The 21,919-nt window shown below is 25.2% G+C and overlaps 2 protein-coding genes across 2 annotated transcripts; one reads left to right on the forward strand and one right to left on the reverse strand.

Moving 5' to 3' along the window:
- Positions 1-80: 80 nt before the first annotated feature.
- LOC122502629 (protein DENND6A) lies at positions 81-12,240 on the reverse strand. The gene is made up of 9 exons (XM_043612779.1): positions 12,084-12,240; positions 10,970-11,211; positions 8,768-9,040; positions 8,479-8,664; positions 8,043-8,287; positions 2,086-2,276; positions 1,573-1,841; positions 1,276-1,488; positions 81-1,080 (listed from the first exon to the last, which is right to left on the reverse strand). The coding sequence occupies exons 2-9, from the start codon at positions 11,120-11,122 to the stop codon at positions 880-882; spliced, it is 1,731 nt and encodes a 576-aa protein (XP_043468714.1). The 5' UTR covers positions 11,123-11,211; positions 12,084-12,240; the 3' UTR covers positions 81-879.
- Positions 12,241-12,428: 188 nt separating this feature from the next.
- LOC122502630 (ankyrin-1-like) lies at positions 12,429-20,217 on the forward strand. Its single transcript, XM_043612781.1, has 3 exons — positions 12,429-12,561; positions 13,338-13,417; positions 16,636-20,217. The coding sequence occupies exon 3, from the start codon at positions 16,646-16,648 to the stop codon at positions 20,066-20,068; it is 3,423 nt and encodes a 1,140-aa protein (XP_043468716.1). The 5' UTR covers positions 12,429-12,561; positions 13,338-13,417; positions 16,636-16,645; the 3' UTR covers positions 20,069-20,217.
- Positions 20,218-21,919: the final 1,702 nt, after the last annotated feature.

Genomic DNA, 21,919 nt, shown 5'->3' on the forward strand with positions numbered 1-21,919 from the left:
AGTGATCTGGAATAAGTGTTGTAATTATATTATTTAGACAATTTTATATTTATAGAATGTATCTTTTAATTAATCAATTATTTAAGTTTTTATGAAAAATATATTTCTTAACAAATACAGAAATCGACACTTAATTCTAAAATAACTTTCGTAAAGAAAGATTTTAAATGATCGATAATCCGCACTTTCTATTCCCCTAGACTTCTGATATTTAACAATTCAATACTAATAAAATAATGGAACGTTGAACCGCGTACAAATATATATGTACATAAATTTTCTAAACTAAATTATAGAAACTTTACTTGCATGCAATTCATAATAATCATTGAGATTCTTTTATACAATTGATTTTATTATTTTCTCAATTCACGTAAAATATTCACGTTCATCAAGTTTGGCAAATACTGCATTGTAGAGCTAGTATTTAAAAAGAAGCTTTTACTCTACTTTAATATTAATCTCTTTGTAACAAAAATTTTTCACAACCTTCCTTTTTACAGTTTTATACATTATTATCATTATTAAAATATGGAAGAATTCAGACATAGATTGAAGTGAATAAAAATTGATTTTCTTAAAAATGAGTAAATTATAATATAATCTCAGCTCATAATAGAGAAGAGTATTCTAATTTCTAATCCCATATCCCGAACTATCAAAAAAATTTAAAATTATGTAAATATATCGGAATATTAAAAAATAATCATATGGTCAGTGATTAAAATAAATCAAAATAAAAAATCTCAAAAAATATGTTTAGAAAATTTTTTGGAGTCACCCATAAGATTCTCTTCTATCCTGTAAGATAGAAGTTGTTTCATTAGAATGATAATTGGAGTGACAAAACATAGAAAAAAGAAAATTTTTACTAAAATGTCAAGAGTTGTGATTGAGAATTATTTTCAGGTCATCAGGCAGTGTGCGCGTAATGTCGTTTATTCTCTCTCGCAACATGTCTTGCACGGAATTTCCTACAGGGACGTCGTATTCATTGCTTTTTTTAAGTTTCTGTCTTATTCGCAGAACCATATCGACTAACTCGACCTCCTGTTTACCCTGGATCCAAGTTGTTAAATCCTGAAATTCAACAAATATAAAAATACAATTTTTCTCAACAATATCTCAGGAGAAGAACTTTTTTCAATTTTGGGGAACTTTTCAAATGTAAAACAAACAAAAAATCGATGAGCGACAATGAAGAAACTAATTATAAAAATGTAAGGGATTTCCATGTCTAAATCAATATTATTGAAATTAAAATTATTTATTTACCGCTTGGGATAAGGTTTCAAGATGAATAGCCTCAATTTTTTGAGACAATTCCGCATATCTCGTGTGAAACCATCCGGAGAAATTTGGAGATTTAAGAAAGCTTCGATAAAGTCCCACCCAGTCGCCTTTTATACCGCTAGTCAATTGTGGACCAGAACTACTTAATGTAGACAAGAAATCCTCTTGTTCGAATAAATTAGGTATTGGTGTTGCCTGTGAAGTATTTTTTTTCTCATTAACTCGCTGTTAATTCTCAAGTAAAATATTAAGATGTTTATTTACAAAAATTAATTTTACCTTAAAAGGTGATATATTCTTTTGCAGTGGCATAAGACTTGCTATGTATCTTTCAAGAGGAATCATAAAACTTTCAGTAAGTTCAATTAAATGTCGTCTTAGAAGAACAGTTTGAGCCTCTCCAGGTCTCTTTGTCTGAATTCCCCTAAGTAATTTCTTTATAATGGCTTTGTCCTTTTGCAAAAATGGTTTATACTCGGTATAAACGCCTGGTTTTGAATCTAGTATTTTCAGGTTTTCAGACTTTTTTATTCTATGTTTAAAGTTCTCTATAAATAAAAGTAAAACAAGAAAATTCATTAATACCAAATTCCCACACTGACGCGCAATTAAACATGCATACTTCTTTTTCACTCCACTTCTCCTAATATTTAAAAATGAATCTCAAAAACGGTTGAACATTCGCAAATTCGTGTTTACCGAAACGGAATCGGAAACGAATAAGATTTTAACTTACAAACTGAAATTATACATGAAACTTTTTAATTAAAAGAAAAGTTTTTCTATACATACCAGAATATGCGGTATCCGTAATTCGAACAATGTGAGGCCAATGTTGAAGAGTTTTGGCAAAAAAAGGATTTGTAACTCCGAGAATTACAGCTGGTGGATTTTGGGTATCTGTTGTGTATTCCTTAAATTCAGAGTCGTGAATTGTAAAGTAAGGTCGATGATCTGCATTGTATTTTAATGGAGTTATCATTCTGTTGGGAAACAAAATTAACATATTGATACAGAATGCTAAATTTATAATATTGGAATTAGAAATAATACTATAAGTTTCAGATTTCAATAAAATTGGGACATATTGCATTTATATGATGGTACACATCGAAAATGTGAAATTGCGATTAAAGAGGTTTAACTCTGTAACACAACTTTATATAAAAAGCCTCTATTAATAACCATAAAATTTCTATAGGCTTCAAAGTCTGACCCCTATTTCCCTAAAAGTCCCTTTTTTTAATTTTGGCCCCTAAACGTACACTGAAAAAAATACATGAGACATTTTCAACTACATCCCCTTAGTAGAGTAAAAAGTAATAAAACGAACTACTTTTTTAGTTGGTCTGGCTACTTTTGATACTTATTTTAACTGTTTTATGTAGTTAAAAATTATTAATTAAATTAATGTAATTTTATAGTTAACTTTGTAACTGCAGGTATGTTACAGAAATGACTACAGAAAGTAGTAGATTCTACTACTTAAAGTAGTTCGATAGACTAATTTTGTAGTAGTTTTTACTTCTTCTAGGAGTTGAATTATTTTCCATGTAATTTATGTTATAGATTTTTATAGAAGATTATCAACTGTGAAAAGTTGTAAATGCAACTACTTTAAGTAGTAAAATTAACTACAGTTATCAGTTGAACGGTGTCTGGAATGCCTATAAGTATTAAGCAACTCATCGAAGCGGGCGAGCGTGGTTAGGTGGTTAGGTTATCGGTTTACGAATGTTAGGGTCGAGCGTTCAACTCCCGACGTTTAGAGATTTTTCTCCGTTAGGTATATAGACATTAAATAAATAAGGTATAGGTAAACAAAAGTGGGTAGGGGGAAATATAAAAAAATACAACTCGATAATATTTATAATAAATTATAAATAATTTTATTTTACCATTTTCAGTAGTTGTCTTTATTACTGAGTTATCTTAGTAACTTTAACTACATATCAGCAGTTAATTCTACTGCAAAACTGTCATTGGTTCCTATTTAACTAAGAAAAGTAGTTAATGCAACTGTATTATCACTTCATTCAACTACATATCTGATAATTAATATAAGTTCAAAATTATCTTTGGGGACTTATTGAACTAAGGAAAGTAGTTAAAAAGTAGTCAAATCTACTAAGAATTTCTTTCAGTGTACCCTATTTTGAAAATTTCCCCTATTTTTTTCTTTTATCCTTTAATGATGAATTCACACCAAATTTAGCAAAGTGCCGTTGAAACTTTCAATTGGAAACTTTTGTTTTCAAAGTTTCAAATCTTGAAATTTTTCATGAAATTTAGAAAATTTGTAAAATTAGTATTTTGGTGAAGTCAAGTCTCAATTATGTTTAGAAGTTGGTTGTATTTTAAATTCTTATAATCTGCACAAACTTGTTATCACACACATTATTTTTAAAAGACTAAATTATTTTTCAAAATGTAATAATTGGTTCAATTTAATTATGATTATGTAGATGTTCTTTAATTAGGATGTAAATGGATTAGAAACTTGTTTTTTGTTTATTTCATTCATGTATTTAAAAAGACTTTTAGCTTAATAATTAAACTGAAAACAAAATTTTATGAAAATTTAAATTAACAAAACAAATTTTTGTAAAAATAAATATTTTCAATTTATATTTGACCCTTAAAGACTAGTTAAATGTAAATTGATATATATCGTTGTACTCCTTATTGTACTAAAATTTCATAAAGCACTAATTCTAATACAAAACCTTCAAAAAAATTTTCTATTTCTCACAAGAATAAAATTTTTAATATTATTTCATTATTACAAAAGTTTTAATGCAATTGTCTTGATAAATAACAAAATTCTTCACAGAAATTCAATAATTTTTAGGAATTTTAATAAAATTCTTTACAAAATTCAATTTTTTTCATAAGTTACAATATTCATCCTAAGAATTCAATTATTTTCAAAAGTAATGAAATTCTTCGAAGAAATTCAATTATTTTTAAAAATTTTCACAAATATCTCGTCAAGAATTCAATTATCTTTACAAATAGCAAAATTTTTCGCCAAAAATTCAATTATTTTAAAAAAATTTCTAAAAATCTTTGCAAAAGTTCAATTACTTTCAAAAGTTTTTTGCAATTCAATAATTTTCAATATTCACTATTTTCATAAAATTTATCGGGGCGCATGATTATTCCCCAAATGTCATTTTTCCGAAATGTCATTTTACCGAACTGCACTTTTGCGAATACTCATTTTTGCGAAAAGCCAATTTTGCGAAATCTCACTTTTGCGAATTGTCATTTTTTCGAAAAGCTATTTTTGCGAATTGTCATTTTTGAGAAATGTCATTATTGCGAATTGTCACTTTTGCGATTTGTCAATTTTTCGAAAACTCATTTTTGCGAATTGTCATTTTTACGAAAAGACATTTTTGTAAAATGTCATTTTTGCGAATAGTCATTTTTACGAATTACCATTTTTGCGAATTGTCAATTTTCCGAAAAGTCATTTTTGTGAATCGCCATTTTTACGAATTGTCAAATTTCCGAAAAGTCATTTTTGCGAATTGTCATTTTTGCGAAAAATACAATAGAAACTTGTAGGTATCTATAAATTCACTATTGTATTTTTCGCAAAAATGACAATTCGCAAAAATGACTTTTCGGAAATTTGACAATTCGTAAAAATGGCGATTCGCAAAAATGACGTTTCGGAAAATTGACAATTCGTAAAAATATCGATTCGCAAAAATGACAATTCGCAAATATAGCTTTTCGCAAAAATTACAATTCGTAAAAATGGCAATTCGTAAAAATGGCGATTCGCAAAAGTGACATTTCTTAAAAATGACAATTCGCAAAAATGGCAATTCGTAAAAATGACTTTTCGCAAAAATGGCTTTTCGTAAAAATGACAATTCGCAAAAATGAGTTTTCGAAAAATTGACAAATCGTAAAAATGTCGATTCGCAAAAATGACTTTTCGGAAAATTGACAAATCGTAAAAATGGCTTTTCGCAAAAATGACTATTCGCAAAAGTGCAGTTCGGTAAAATGACATTTCGGAAAAATGACATTTGGGGAATAATCATGCGTCCCAAATTTATCAACAGATTTAATTAAAGAAAAAACTTTTTGATACAATTCTACGAAAAGATTCAATTATTTTCATAAATAATAAAATTTCATTTACGAATTCAATTATTTTCATTGCAGAAATTCAAATATTTTTAATACAATTTTAAATAAATTCCTTGATAAATGCAATTATTATTAAAAAATTTATTAAAACTTGAGGAAAGAATTCAATTTTAAGAAACATTCAATTATTCAATAAAACAATAAAATTTGTTGCAATAATTCAAATATTTTCATAAATAACATTTAATTCATCGCAGAAAATCAATTATTTTCAAAAATTTTCAAGTAATTTTGCAAAAGAATTCAATTAGCTTGATAAACAACAAAATCGCAAAAATTCTTCCCATAAAATCAATTATTCTAAGGAATTTTAATGAAATTCTTTTCCAAAACTCAGTTACTTTGATAAATATCAAAATTCATCACAAGAATTCAATTCTTTTGAAAAGTAATGAAATACATTGCAGAAATTAAATTATTTTCAAAATTTTTTAAAAATTCTCGTCAAGAAGTCAATTATTTTCAAAAATGATAAAATTCTTTGTAAATATTCAATTATTTTCAATATTAATTTTTACGTAATTTCGATTATTCTGACATTCTTCAATTAAATATATATTAGAAAATAAAAACATGAAGAATTAAAGAAAAATTCAATGAAACTTTTTTATAAAATGAATTCTACAGAATTGTTAATCAAAAAGTACGAAAAGTTCAAATTTTCAAAGATTTTAATTTGAAACCTTTTTTAAAATTCAATCATTTCTAAAAATTTACGCTATTAGCTTTCAATATTCAATGATAATGTAAAATTTTAACTGAAATTTATTTTTAAATTAGTTTTTATTAAAAAATTCTGCAAGAATTCAATTATTTAAATACAAAAATAAATATTTTATTAAGGAGGATGGTGACTCAAATAGAAATGTTAAGAATTTTTTGAAATTTGGAAAAACTCGTTGTTAAGAATGTCTAAATTATAGAACAATTTTTTTTTTTAATTTTTTACTGTCCCGTTTTTGAGAATTTAATTGTTGAAATTGCATGTTTTTATATGGGCTCTTATGGGGAGTGTTATGTGAAGTGCACTATTTTGATAATAACTTGTGTAAAAAAGTTAAACTTTTTTTAAAAATCATACTCTTTTAAAGTTTAATACTTTTGGAATAATTTTAAAAAATAATTGAGTAAACCGACTGTCCTGATTTTTAGAAATAACATTAAAACTGACGTAAAATTACAGATTTTCTAACCTCTCTAACATAATACACAGAAACGTGGCAACGTCGCAATGTAATCATATACGAATGAAATCTTATTCAGTGTTACCAACACTGTTTCTAGCATGCATATGGAATGCGCTGTTGTCACGATCTCCATGCTCATAAAATTTTTTTACAAAATTTTTTTTACGTAATTAAATAATTATTTTTTAAAATATTTTTTAAGAATAATGAATTGGAATTATTAAAAATACTATTTTTTATGTCTAATATATTAAGTATTGCATATTTCAGTTATAAAATATATATTAAAACAGTTGGTATTTGCAGTTTTAATCCCATATAAAAGCATGTGAATTCCCCTCTCGCCGCCTGCCCCGAAAAGACAGTCTCCATCCTCCTTAAATAATTGAATGTTTCTTAAAATTAAATTTTCATAAAGAATTTTATCAAACAAATTTTTAAATAATTGAATTCTCTTGACAAATTTTAATAAAATTTTTAAGAATAAGTTTATTTTTCGGAAATTTGATTAAAATTTTATTAAAAATAATTGAATTTCTCCAAAGAGAAAAAAGTTTTTAAAACTTCTTTTTTTTATAAGAGTTTTTGAAAATAATTAAAATTTTGTCAAGAATTTTATTAAAGTTTTTGAAAATATTTGAATTTCGGAGAAAAATTTATAAAGATTATTGAAATTTTGACGAGAATTTTTGTAAATTGTTGAACACAATTAAATTTCAGCGAAGAATTATATTACTTTTGAAAATAATTGAATTCTTAAGACGAACTTTATTAAAATGTCTTTAAATAATTGAATTTCTTTGATGGATTTTAATAAAATTTTTAAGAATAATTTCATTTTTCGAGGAATTTCAGTAAAATTGTATTAAAAATAATTCAAAGTCTGATATGAGTTTAATTATTTATGAAAATAATGAAATGTTTGCGTAGAATTTAAAAACTTTTTTTTAAACAATTGAATTCTTTTGGAAAATTTTATTAAAGCAGTAGATTTATTAAAAATCATTGAATTCAGAAAAGTAACTTTTTCGTAATTTTTTTCAAAAATCCTTACTTCTTTCTTACCCTCCTAATAAATTGAATTCCTGAAACGAATTTTATTATTCATTAAAAAATTTAAATATTTATAAAAATAATTTAATTCTTGCGAAGAATTTTATAAAAATTTTTAATTAATTAATTTCTTTTGACTAATTTTATGCAAATTTTAATTTAAATAATTGAATTTCTGAAAAAGTTTTATTATTCATGAAAAGAATAATTTACTTTTTACGAAAATTATTACAAAAAATTGTTTAAATAATTAAATTCGGTAGAATTTTGTGTAAAAAAATTAATAAAAGAATATCAATATTATTATAGATGGATAAAAAAAAAAGGTTAAAGACTCACGCTGTCAAGGCCTGAACCATTCTTGAGCACATTGTAGGAGACGAGGCCATAACGACAATCGGTTCAGCCAGTAAAACAAGTTCCCACAATAAATGAATATGAGTAACAACAACAGCTAAACTCTGAAATATATTATCTTCATACACTGAAGTTAAAACAAGATATTGATCCGAGTCCTTGCGAAGTGTTGAATTTGACGCCACATCCGACACTGATAATTTACGATAATTATTCGGGATGTAGGTCTAAATTAAAGGAAATAAATTAACGTTAAATATTAACAATAAAACGCTCTCTACAACTTACAATACTATTTTTAAGTCAGCCTGACCAAAAATTGTAAAAAAAAAATATCAAGTCAATCAAGTGTAGGATGAACAAAAAGATAACTAAGAAAATTAATTTAAGGATTAAATTACAAGAAGAAGCAGCTCACTTGAAATAAGACGCCCATAAGTGGCAAGTGAACAACATCGCCAGGTACTGGAGCAGGCCAATCGGCAATTTCATTAACTATCGCATCCATTGCACTATTTCCCATTTCAAAAAATTTCGGAGCTATTAACGCAACTACTTCAGTGAAAAAATTTACAAATGGAAGTTTTGATATCACGATAACGCTCTGAAAAATAATACCTTCATGAAATTATTGCTCCATGCAGACAAAAAAAAAAGAAAAATTATTTTAAGAAATATAATAAAATTACTTTTCGAAATTAACTTACTTTTTGAAAATATCCTCTAGGCAATGTTCTATCTTTAACTTGACGAAAATAAACATAACCCCAATAATGATAAGCGTCAGATCGCAAAAATATTGGAGCATTTTTATCATAATTTTTCAAGGCGGAATTCAATTGTGAATTACTTCCGCTTTGTCTAATTCTAACATGATATTGAGTATCGCCCATGCATCCTGAATTTGAATCAGGAAAAGCTAAATAACAGACATTTGATCTTTCTTGTTCAGACAGTTTAATGTGAGACGGATAAATAGCCTGTAAAGAGAAAGAGAAAAATTAATCTTTAATTATTTTGAGTTTTCTTCGCATGCAAGACAATGACAACTGAAGCTCTTCCTTTTTTCTTTTTTTTCGCATTTTATCTTTTTTCAAAATTCATTTTTTTTGGATTCATTTTTGTGTGTAAAGTCTTGAAATAAATATTTAAACTTCAGGCTTCACAGTGCCCCTAAAAAGTATTTAAGGGAAAATAGGAGACTGAAAATTAAAAAATAGGGGACTTTTAGGGGACCATAAAAATTGGTTAAATTGGTTAAATCTTCGACTCGGAGTAATCGCTTTCTTCATGTTTTATAATCATTCAAACTTGATACTATCATTATTTTATACTATAAAAATATTGTTACTGTAATTTCTTCAAAATTATTTTCATTTCAATTCAAGTTTTCATTTCTAGAATTTTTAACTAAAATTCTTCTTGAACTCAATTTTTTTTTTTAATTTTTGAAAAAGTTCTTTGATAATTTACAAATTCTTTTGTTTACAATTTACGTAATTTCGATTATTCTGACATTCTTCAATAATTAAATATATATTAGAAAATAAAAACTTAAAGAATTAAAGAAAAATTCCATTAAACTTTTTTAAAAAAATTATTTCTACAGAATTTTTAATCAAAAAGTACGAAAAGTTAAAGTTTTTAAAGATTTTAATTTGAAATCTTTCCAAAATTCAATTATTTCTAAAAATTTACGCTACTAGCTTTCAATATTCAATGATAATGTAAAATTTTAACTGAAATTAATTTTTAAATCAATATTTACTAAAAAAAAAAAAAAAATCCACGAGAATTCAATTATTGAAATACAAAAATGAATAATTTATTGAATAATTGAATATTTTGTAAAATTGAACTCTCAGAAAGAATTTTCTCAACAAATTTTTAAATATTTGATTTCTCTTGACAAATCTTAACATAATTTTTAAAAATAAGTTCATTTTTCGGAAATTTGTTTAAAATTTCAATTAAAAATAATTGAATTTCTCCAAAGAATTTTTTAAGAGTTTTTGAAAATAATTGAAATTTTGCCAAGAATTTTATAAAAATTTTTGAAAATATTTGAATTCCGGAGAAAAATTTATAAAGATTATTGAAATTTTGACGAGAATTTTTGTAAATTATTGAACACAATTAAATTTCTGCAAAGAATTATATTAATTTTTGAAAATAATTCAATTCTTGAGACGAATTTTATTAAAATTTCTTTTTAAATAATTGAATTCGTTTATGAAATTTTATTGAAATAGTAGACATTGAAAATAATTGAATTTTGACAAATTTTTGAAATTATTTAAATTTCAAAGAAGAATTTTGTTAAAATTATTTTGAAAAAAAATTGAATTATTGTTACAAAGAATTTCATTAAAATTTTTGAAAAATTAATTAATTATTTAATTAAATTTTTTTCAAAAAATTAAATAAATATAATATAAATTTCATGAAAAATTTCATCGATCATAAATTTCAAGATTTGAAACTTTCAAAACAAAAGTTTTTAATTGAAAGATTCAACGGCACTTTGCTAAATTTGGTGTGAATTCATCATTAAAAGATAAAAGAAAAAAATAAGGGAAATTTTCAAAATAGGGTACGTTTAGGGGCCAAAATTAAAAAAGGGGACTTTTAGGGAAATAGGGGACAGACTGTGAAGCCTGGATTATTTTTAAAATTGTTGGTTTATAATTTTATATTTTGAATAGAAATTATCTGGTCTATTGCCTCTTTCTTGACTCCGTATACAATGAAAAATATTTAATTTTAAAAAAGAAAAAATGTACCTATTATTAATGAATCGAGAAATATCTTAATGAATAAGAATCACAATTCAGTTTGTCTTTCAAAAAGCAAAAGCTAATAGTTATTAAAAAAAAGAAGATAAGAAAGATAATAGAAATTATTGTGACCTCAATTGCCTGTCCTAGTTCAAGATCAAATGCCACAACGCAAATACAGTGAATCCATTTTTTTAGGCATTCCCATTTGTTCTTTGAATTACTACCACCATCTGTGCTGGTGTGTCCTTCTTTGTTCTGAATTGATGAGGAAGACATTGTCATTCCAAATTATTCCAAACTATTAACATTTTTAACTTAATTTTTAATTTTCCACTTCACTGAAGTCATTAAATTATAAATTCCATTCCATTCTGAAAAATAAATTTCAAATTAATTTTTAAAATTTAACTTTATACTTAAATAAGTAATTGATTTTAAAAAATTTTAATAAAATATTAGAAAAAAATCAAATATTTTCAATCAAATTTTTAAAAATTTCAATTTTTCAAAGTCTCTTTAATTGTATATTTCGAAAATTTGTTTACAAAAATTATTCAAAAAAAATTTTTGTAAGATTTGTCAATTGTTATTTTTTACACTGTAAAAATCGAAATTTGCATTTTATACAAAATGTTGTATTTTGTTACAATATTTGGAAAGAAAATATATTATTACAAATAATAAAACAGTAAAATTTGAAAATCAATAATAATTTATGACCCTTTTTAGCAATAAAAAATTAAATGAAACGATTAATAAATAGCGAAAACTTTATTACTGAAAATAAAACGAAAAATAATTTTTCCTTATAAATATTTGACTAAAATAAAGACTCAAAGTATTTTACAGTGTTTACCTTGATATTTCTTTCACATGGAATTTTTATTTATTAATAAATTTATTTTCCACTAGATTCAAAAAGTAAAAAAGTTACATTAAAGAAAAAATTACGTTGAAAAAGTAATTTTTGTTTAATATAAAAAGAAATATAAATAAAAGAAAAATTTTTTTACTGAAAATTTCTAACCTAGAATTGAAAAAAATAAACTAGAGCAGTTATTAAACAAAATTATCCTGAAAATTGTGAATATTCGTCGAAATTAATCATATTATGTGGAAAATTAAGTTAAACTTTAGAAAATAAAATCAAAAGATCAAAACAAATTGAAACGTCAAAAAATAAAAATAATTGTTAAACAAAGTAATTTAATTTTATCACTATTATAAAATACGATTGTTTTACCTGTATAAATAGTTGATATATTACATTTTCTCAATTTCCGTCTAATATTTTTATAAACATATGTATTAAGTATAATTGAATAATTACAAAACAAGATGAAAAGTATATAACACATACAGAAAAGGAATATTTATTATATATTCATAAAAGTTGTGAAATTCGAAAATTAAGGTTAGATTTTGTCATTGAATTAAAAATAAACACAGAAATGATTAACGAGTTGTGTATATAAAACGTACTTTATTATTAATATATTGGTAGAGAATCCGAAATGTGAATAGTAGTTTTTACCGTTTGTACCTTCCCAACCTTGCTCGACTGTGTCCTTTTGCAGAAGTGTGACAGCACCTTTAACATTGTTTTCCACTTTCCGCGCCTTCCACACTGCACACATCGACAGATCAAAACGACTTCAACTGTCTTTTTAAATCACAAAAACAAAATCGAACAGTGTTATTGTAATCGTCGTCATAAACAGGTGAGATAAATTATTTTAACCTTACTTTTCTTTCTTTTTTAATTTAAATAAAAAAAAAGAAATAACATGAAAAAACCCGTTTACTATAAAAAAATGTTTATTATTTTATCCATTTTCTATTAGTATTTTTTATATTCTAAAAAATAGTACATTTTTTTGTGCAAAATATAATATTTAATAATCGCGAGAAGAAGGGGTAAATTAAACGAATTTAGCAAGTTCAAACTGGTCGGCGAGAATTATTTCTTTTCTTGCGGTTGCAATTAATAAAAAAAGGGTAAGAACGGTTTTTTTTCATGTCTTTTAAAAAATTTAAAAAGAATTTATTTTTTAGGTTGAAATTAAGTGATTTTTTTTCTATTTATTACAAACATTTTGTTTTATAATTTAAGGTAAATTTTAAAGAAAAAGTATATGTCATTATATTTTTTTAAGGTTAGAAATATTTTTCGAAAATTTTAATTTATAAGTTTTGGGTTATCAGGGTTGCCACAAATATTTAATTTTATTTTTCCCTGATTTCCAGAAAAAATAATTTCAAAAATTATTTAAAAGTATTTTGAAAAATTTTACTCACTTTTTTATTAACTTTTATATTTTCCTGTAAAAAGAATTTTGTCAGGGAAAATAATTCTAATGTTAGTAATTGTAGAAAATAATTGAATTTTGGAAGGGTTATAATAATTGTAGCTCTTAGAAATTATTAAAATTCAGAAGCAAATCCTAAAATTTTTTTTAAAAAATTCTTTTTCAATGTTATTATCTTTTATTTTCAGCTTATTCGAGAAATTTTGATGCATACCACGGAAATTAGTGTTGTTCTCTGACTTTTTTTTTATCCGTTACAGTCAGTTTGGTATGTATAAAATTTTTCATTTAATTTCTTTAGGTGGTTCAACGTTACGAAATACGAATTTTTAAGATTTATATAATATGTTCAAAAAAAAAGTTACCTACCATTTTAATTATCATTATAAATGAATAGCAAAATTCTTCGAAAATATTCAATTATTTTCATAAATAATAATATTCATCACAAGAATTCAATTATTTTCAAAGGTAAAATGAAATTTAATTATTTTCAAAAATTTTAATAAAATTCATGGCAAAATTTCATTTATTTTCAAAAATTTTTCTTAATTCAATGATCTACTATTTTAATGAAATTCCCCCAAAAAATTCAATTATTAAACAAAAATTTTAATAAAATTCTCAACGTATATTCAATTATTTAAAAAACAAAAAAAATTAAACAGGAATTCAATTATTAAAACTAAAATTTGCTTACATTTTTTTGAAAAAAATCAATTGTTTGAAACTTTTTTTTATAAAATTCTTCGCAATAATTGAATTATTTTCAAAAAGTAATAAAACTCATTGCAGAATTTCAATTATTTTTAATACAATTTTAATCGAATTCCTTGAAAAATGTAATTATTCTTCAAAATTTTATTAAAATTTGTCAAAGAAATTCAATTATTTAAAAATTTGTTGATAAAATTATGTATAAGAATTCAATTTTAAAAAACATTCAATTTTAAAAAAAATTTAATTATGTTCAAAAATGTTTAAAAAATTCTCGTTAAAATTGCAATCATCTTTAGAAATAATAAAATTCTTCTCCAAAATTCAATTATTTCCAAAAATTTTCTTAAAATTCTTGGCAAAATTTCAATTATTTTCGAAAATTTTCCTGAAGTCAATTATTTTTAATTCAATTTTAATCGAATTCCTCGAAAAATGTAATTATTCTTCAAAATTTTATAAAAATTCGTCAAAAGAATTCAATTATTTCAAAATTTGTTGATAAAATTCTTTATGAGAATTCAATTTTTAGAAGCATTCAATTATTCAATAAATTAAATTTTTATTTAAATAATTGAATTTTCGTAGAATTTTCTAATAAGAATTGATTTAAAAATGAATTTCCGTACAAGCTTTTTAAGATAATAATAATTGAATATTAAAAACAAAAAAGCGTAAATTTTTAAAAATTTAATAATTCTTGGCAAAAATTCAATTATAATAAAAAACTTTAAAAAAATTCTCGTCAAAATTTCAATTATCTTTATAAATAATAAAATTCTTCTTCGAAATTCAATTATCTTCAAAAGTAATAAAATTCTACGCAGAAATTAAATTATGTTAGCAAATTTTTTAAAAATCTCATCAAAATTTTAATTATTTTTATGAATAATATAATTCTTATCAGAAATTCAATTTTTTTCAAAAATTTTAATACAATTCTTGGCAATATTCAATTATTTTCAAAAATTTAAATACAATTCTTGGCAATTTTTAATTATTTTCAAAAATTATCCTTAATTCAATGATTTTCAATATCTACTATTTGAACAAAATTTTTCAAAAAAAATTCAATTATTTAAAACAAATTTGGAAAAAATTTCTACAAAAACATTTAATTATTTTCATAAATAATAAAAATATCACAGGAATTCAATTATTTACAAAGAATTGAATTTTTTCTGTTAGGTAATAATTCCATTATTTTCATAAACAATTTTTTACAGAGATTCAATTATTTTCATAAATAATAAAATTTTTACAAGATTCAAATATTATTCTTGTAAATAATAAAATTCTCTTTTGGAATTCAATTATTTTCATAAATAAAAAAATTCATCGCAGGATTTCAATTATTTTTAATACAATTGTAAACGAATTCTTCGAAAAATGTAATTATTCTTAAAAATTTTATTAAATTTCACCAAAAGAATATTTAATTATTTAAAAAGACATTTTAATAAAATTCGTCTCAAGAATTCAATTATTTTCAAAAGTAGGATAATTCTTAGCAGAAATATAATTGTGTTCAACAATTTACAAAAATTCTCGTCAAAATTTCAATAATCTTTATAAATTTTTCTCCGAAATTCAAATATTTTCAAAAAATTTAATAAAATTCTTGGCAAAATTTCAATTATTTTCAAAAATTCTTATAAAAAAAAAAGTTTAAAAAAACTCTTTTCTCCTTGGAGAAATTCAATTATTTTTAATAAAATTTTAATCAAATTTCCGAAAAATAAACTTATTTTTAAAAATTTTATAAAAATTTGTTTGATAAAAGTCTTTATAAAAATTCAATTTCAAGAAACATTCAATTATTTAATAAAATATTTATTTTTGTATTTAAATAATTGAATTCTCGTGGATTTTTCTAGTAAATATTAATTTAAAAAAAAATTTCAGTTAAAATTTTAGATTATTATTGAATATTGAAAGCAATATAGCGTAAATTTTTAGAAATAATTGAATTTTAAAAAAGTTTTCAAATTATAATCTTTTGAGAAAATTTGAACTTTTCATACTTTTAATTAACAATTCAGTAAAATTTATTTTTTAAAAAAGTTTAATTGAATTTTTCTTTAATTCTTAAAGTTTTTATTTTCAAATATATATTTTAATTAAAGAATGTCAGAATAATCGAAATTACGTAAAAATTAATATTGAATATAATTGAATATTTACGAAGAATTTTATCATTTTTAAAAATAATTGAATTCTTGCTGAGAATTTTATCAATTTTGAAAATAATTGAATATTCTTGCGAAGAATTTTGTCAATTTTAAAAATAATTGAATTATTTCAAAGAAGTTTATTCAAATTTTCTTGAGAATAATTGAATTCCTGCATGATAATTTTATTATCTATAAAAATAATTAAATTCTTGACAAGATTTTTAATGAAATTTAGAATTAATTTTTCTCAAAAAGTTTAATGGAACTTTTTTTTTTAATATTTAAAGTTTTTAATTTCTAATTTATTTAATTGAAGAATGTCAGAATAATCGAAAGTTTAGGTAAAATTGAATTCTAAACAAATGGATTTAATTCTCAAAGAAGAACTTTTTCAAAAATTATTAAAAAAATTGTTTTAAAAAAGAATTTTAGTTTAAAATATTCTAGAAATGAAGAATTGAATTGAAAATATTTTTGAAGAAATTACAGTAACAATATTTTTATAATATTTTTTCTTATTTAACTCGGACAGAACCACCTAAAATAAAATTATAAAATACGAAAATATTCTAATAATAAATTACTAATATTACAGGTTTGAAAAGATGTATCCAGACATTATAAAGGCCGTGCGAAGTGGCGACTTTCCGTTGACAAAAAAATTAATAAACAGTAAATCAAAATTAACTCTGAAAAATTTGGAACAAGAAACGATTGTTTGGACAGCGACGTCTTTGGAATTCTCAGAGATATTAAAATTCCTCCTAATAAATGGATTTCCAGTGAACAGCTCGACGGGAAGACCGAAGAAATCGATTCTTTCTTTGGCGATCGAAAAAGGGAATGTTGAAATTTTGAAAATTATCCTAAAATACAAACCCGATTTAAATGATCAAAATTCTAATGGTCTAAGACCATTGCACCAAGCGTGTCTTTCGAATAATTTACAAATAATTTCAACGCTTATTAATGTGAAAAATTGCAACTTAAATGTAGAGACAAAGGATGAGCAAACTCCTCTCTCACTTGCAGTGAAAAATAATCTTTCATCAGTAGTTTCGCTTTTATTAACAAAAGGCGCTAAATATCAACTAGCTGACGATGACGGGAAAACTATTTTGAATTCAGCTTTAGAAACCTCGGAAACCGATTCGGAAACTTTGAGAATAATTTTAGATTTCTTTAGAAATAGTTCAAAGTTCAAAAAATTGATTTTTCCGAAAAATGAAATTTTTCTGAAATATCAGAAGATGATGAAAAGTGGGAATAAGTCGATTTTGCATTGCGCCGTGGAGAAGGAGGATGAAGTAATGATTCGTATTTTGTTAAATTTTCGTATAAGTTTGGAGAGTTTGGACGAAAAAGGAAATACGGCGCTGGAATTAGCGGTGATGAATGGTTCGCATTTTGTTGTGAATATTTTTTTGGAAATCTTCAAAGACCCGACGGTGTTATTCGTCTCGAGGGGTGAAAATGGTTCAACTCCGCTACACATTGCTGTTAAGGAGAACAAAATCGATTTTGTGGAATTGTTCCTCAAAGCTGGTGTGTCGCCGAATTTGACTTCAAACTCCGGGTTGACTCCACTTCACATTGCGGTGGAGCAGAAGAATAAATGCGTGATAACGACTCTTTTGAAGAATGGCGCGAATGTCGATGCGGCCGGATCGTTTGACATCGAAACTCCACTATTGTCAGCGGCGATTGCGGGAAATTCGGAAATTGTGGAAATTCTTTCCGAAGAAACGGAGCAAAGATCGACGGAATGGAAAGAAGGTTTGTTGGTGATGTACCTCGGGGCCTACTATGGGCATAAAAATATCGTGGAACTTATGTTAAAAAAAAAGGTCGATCCAAATGGAACATGCAATAATTCCTTAGCGCCTATGCACGCCGCTTGTCAGCAGGGACATAAGAATATTGTTATTTTGCTTCTGGAGAATGGAGCAAAAGTCAACTGTAAAAATACATTCTCGACTCCTCTCTTAGCAGCCTCTTACAGTGGTAATAGTCCAATTATTCAGCTCCTCGTTCAGAACGGCGCGGACGTGAATGCGCACATCAAGAAAGTGACTCCGAAACAAATGTCAAATTACGCGAAGATTCTAAATTTCGGCAGTTATCAAATGAGTGAAATCGGTATCAAAGGGACGCTCGGCGGCTACACTGCTCTGCATTTCGCCACTAAACGCAAGGACCTCGCGATTGTGAAACTTTTGATTCGAAAGGGAGCGAATGTAAATTTTGAGGAATCTTTCTCGAAACACACACCACTTTCCTTGGCGATAAAAAACGAGGACGAGAAGACAATCCGTCAATTATTAATCGCCGGAGCGAATACCACACTAAAAAGTAAATATACCCGAATCTTCAGCACCGAATGTTTAAAGAAGAACGTGAAACTAGCCGAGTTGCTAGTTTTTCATGCATCCACATCGCAAACGAATTCACAGGCCGGTTTTCTAACCCCACTTGGCGTCGCCATTGAAAACGACCTGGAGACCTGCGCCGAGAAAATTTTGAAGACAAAAGTCGATCCCAATATCGAACACCGAAGAAAACCCCTCCTTCACTACGCCGTCGAGAAGCAAAATCTCAATATCGTCAAATTATTGCTTAAACACAATGTCGACGTGAACGCAAAAACCTCCCACGAAGGTACGGCCCTGATAATCGCCGTTAAGTCAAACCAAACAAAAATTGTCGAGATTCTCATGAAATCTGGCGCTGATATCAATATTCCAAAATCTAGTTATTATTCCCCGGGTAATGACGAAATACTGCCGTTACACATTGCGATCGTGGGGAGAAATTCAAAAATCGTTGATATTATTCTCAATGAAGAGAAAGTGGAAAAACTTGCAGACGCATTTTCCCTTGCGGCAAAGAAAGGAACACGGGAAATAGTGGAGAAATTCCTAAAAAGAGGATTCAGTATCGAATCAAAGGACAGTTCGAATCTAACGCCTATTTTTCATGCCGTAAACGAGAATAATTTCCCAATTGTCCAGTTTCTTCTGGAGCGACGAGCGAAACTAAACCAGAACTCCGGTACCACTTCTCCGCTACTCTATTTCGCACTCACTGGAAATTGTTCGAAATTGGAAATCATAAGAAAAATTCTCATGTACGGTACGGACGCTAACAAGTGTTTTGAAAATCGTTCTCCACTCTGGATCATTCTCAACAAGGACTACGACGAAAAAACAAAAAACTGGAAGGACTGTCGTGAAGAACTCCTCGAGCTCCTCCTACAGAACGATGCGAATCCGAATATTATAATTCAGGGAAAAACACCGCTTCAATTGGCCGTAGAACGTAGTCTGCCGGGTTTGGTTCAAAAATTACTCCTCTACCACGCGGACATCAACCTGAACGAACCATTAAATGATTCGATTGTAAAAGCCAAAAAACTCTCCGAAAGCATTGAGGCAATTTATCCACGAGACGCGAACACAAGCGACGAACTATTCAACGAGTCCTACGATGCCTACTACCTCAAGCGTCTGCAGGATCGATACAGAAATCAAAAATCTCTTCCATTTCGCGAAATTGTAAAGAAAATAGTTAGGGAAATAGTCCGCCGGCAAGCAATAGACGAGGAGGTGAGCGAAAAAAATTCCCTGCTTTTAACATCGAAATATGTTGTTAAATATTATCAGAAGTGCCTAGACGAGGTGAAAGAAATGCGCGTTAGCGAAATTTCGGGCAATGTGACGTACTACGATCTCTTGGTGGGCAGTACCAAGAAACTTGTCTCCTTCGCAAGGAATGCGACTCATGAAAAGTTTTACCTCGAGCCACAAGAAAAATCGAAATTTCCCGAGTTCTCCCCGTTCGTGATGGAAAAACTAAAAAATGCGAAGGTTAGGAAAATTCTACTAGACGAGAGTGTTAAGTTTTTGAAAAAATTGATAAAGTACAATTGGCCTTACTTGATTGAACAGGAGATATTTAGTTACTTAACGAACAATGATATGAAAAATATTATGAACGCGTTTAAAAAAGATATGTTTGTTAAATCATAAATGAGAAAAAAAACCATTTGATGGAAAAGTTAAGAAATTTTTTCAAAAAATTTGAAAAAAATGACAAACCAAAGTAGGAAATAATATTATGTTTTGTTCGTTCTCTATAATATTAGATTATAGTATTTTTTTTCTACTATCAGTATTCTATTTGTTAGAAAAAATGTGTTGACTTTTTTTTTATATTATAGATTATAGTTTTTATTTGCAAAGTTCATTATTTATGGTATAACTTAAGAGATATTTTTCCATGTTCTTTTTTTAATAAAAAAAAAAATGACTTTGTTATTTAAAAAAAATTGTTGAATTTTATAATTTGTTTACAATTGAAATTACAGGTGGTTTTTTCCAGATCGAATTGACCTGAACTTAATATTATCAGGACACTCTTTTGCTATTTTGGTAAAAAATCGTTTTATAGACGAAAAAAAAATTTCTACACAAAAATTTAATTTTTTTTTCTATATTTCAGAACTCGAACTAGACCCGTAAATTCTGGCTTAAAATCGGTAAAAGAGTCAGTTTTTTTTTAAAAAAGTACGTAAAGTTCTTAATTTGATTGTAAAGGAAGAAAAAGTTCGTAAATTGTACGATATAATAATGGAGAATTTTAAAGAAATTACAAATGCTTGGAGAAATTGAATTATTTTCAAAAGTAAATAAAATTCCTCGCTGAAATTCAAGCATGGTCATAAATTTTTTTAAATTCTCGTCAAAAATTTCAATTATCTTTATAGAAATTAACAAAAATTCTTCTTAGAAATTCAAATATTTTCTAAAATTTTAATAAAATTCTTGGGAAAATTTCAAAAAATTTTCCTCATTTCTATGATTTTTAATCTCTATTTTTTAATAAAATTTCCCATAAGAATTCAATTATTTAAAAAAAAATTTCATAAATTAATTCTAAGCAAACATTTAATTATTTTCATAAAATAATAGAAATTTCACAGAGATTCAATTATTTACAAATTTTTAATAAATTTCTTTGCAATAATTCAATTATTTTCAGAAATAATAAAATTTTTAAAGGGATTCAATTACAGACCTCGGATCGACTTTAAGGTGCAAAAAAAAGTCGCTTTTTATCGATTTAAAATAGAAAAAAAGTTGAAAAAGTCCTTTACTTAATTCAGTGTCGTCACAAAAATTTTATTTTTTATTCTTTTGATCTTTCACTGATTTCAAAATTTAATTTTTTAAAACTTGAATAATTTCGTTAAATAAATATTTAAATACTTCTTGTTTGTTTTTATACGGGAATAAAATTTTTTAAATTTCTATTTAAAACCTTCTGAAATTTAATAACTTCTAAAAATTACAACTTTAATTCTCTTAAAATTCAATTATTTTCTACAACTTTTTATCAAACTTCTTCACGAAATCAATTATTTTTAATAATTTTCCGAAAGTTTAAGTTTTTAAGTTTTTTAAGTTATTAATTAATTTTCAAAAAATTACAATAAAGAAATTCTTAAAATTAATTTTTCAAAAATATTTTTAAAATAATTTATAAAAGATAATAGTTTTCCAATTATATAAAATTAAAAAATTTCCAAACAATTGCAATTTGGTAAATTCTATTAAAAAAATAATTGAATTTTTAAAGAATTTTAATTATTAATATAAACGCGATTTCTCCAAAATTTTAATAAATCTAAAAAAGTCATATGTTGTTAAAATGTTAAAAGTAATTGTAAAAAATGTTAATGTTATTATTTTTTGTATGTATTTGAATTTTTGGAAATTTGTATTTAAAAATATTGAAAATAATTTAATTTTAAAAAATTAGAATGCTAAAATTCTAAGAATTATTTTTATCCAAATTATTTTAATATAATTTTTTTGTAG

The sequence above is a fragment of the Leptopilina heterotoma genome, unplaced genomic scaffold (assembly GCF_015476425.1).
Source record: "Leptopilina heterotoma isolate Lh14 unplaced genomic scaffold, ASM1547642v1 Lhet_235, whole genome shotgun sequence".
NCBI lineage: Eukaryota > Metazoa > Arthropoda > Insecta > Hymenoptera > Figitidae > Leptopilina > Leptopilina heterotoma.

Bases quoted from the DNA above. Each gene is read 5' to 3' on its own strand.
- LOC122502630 (XM_043612781.1), top strand. From the start codon at position 16,646: ATGTATCCAGACATTATAAAGGCCGTGCGAAGTGGCGACTTTCCGTTG.
- LOC122502629 (XM_043612779.1), bottom strand. From the start codon at position 11,122: ATGACAATGTCTTCCTCATCAATTCAGAACAAAGAAGGACACACCAGC. The intron at 9,041-10,969 runs GTCACAATAATT...TTCTCTTTACAG, and splicing joins AACTAGGACAGGCAATTGAG to GCTATTTATCCGTCTCACAT. The intron at 8,288-8,478 runs GTGAGCTGCTTC...CCTTTAATTTAG, and splicing joins TTATGGGCGTCTTATTTCAA to ACCTACATCCCGAATAATTA.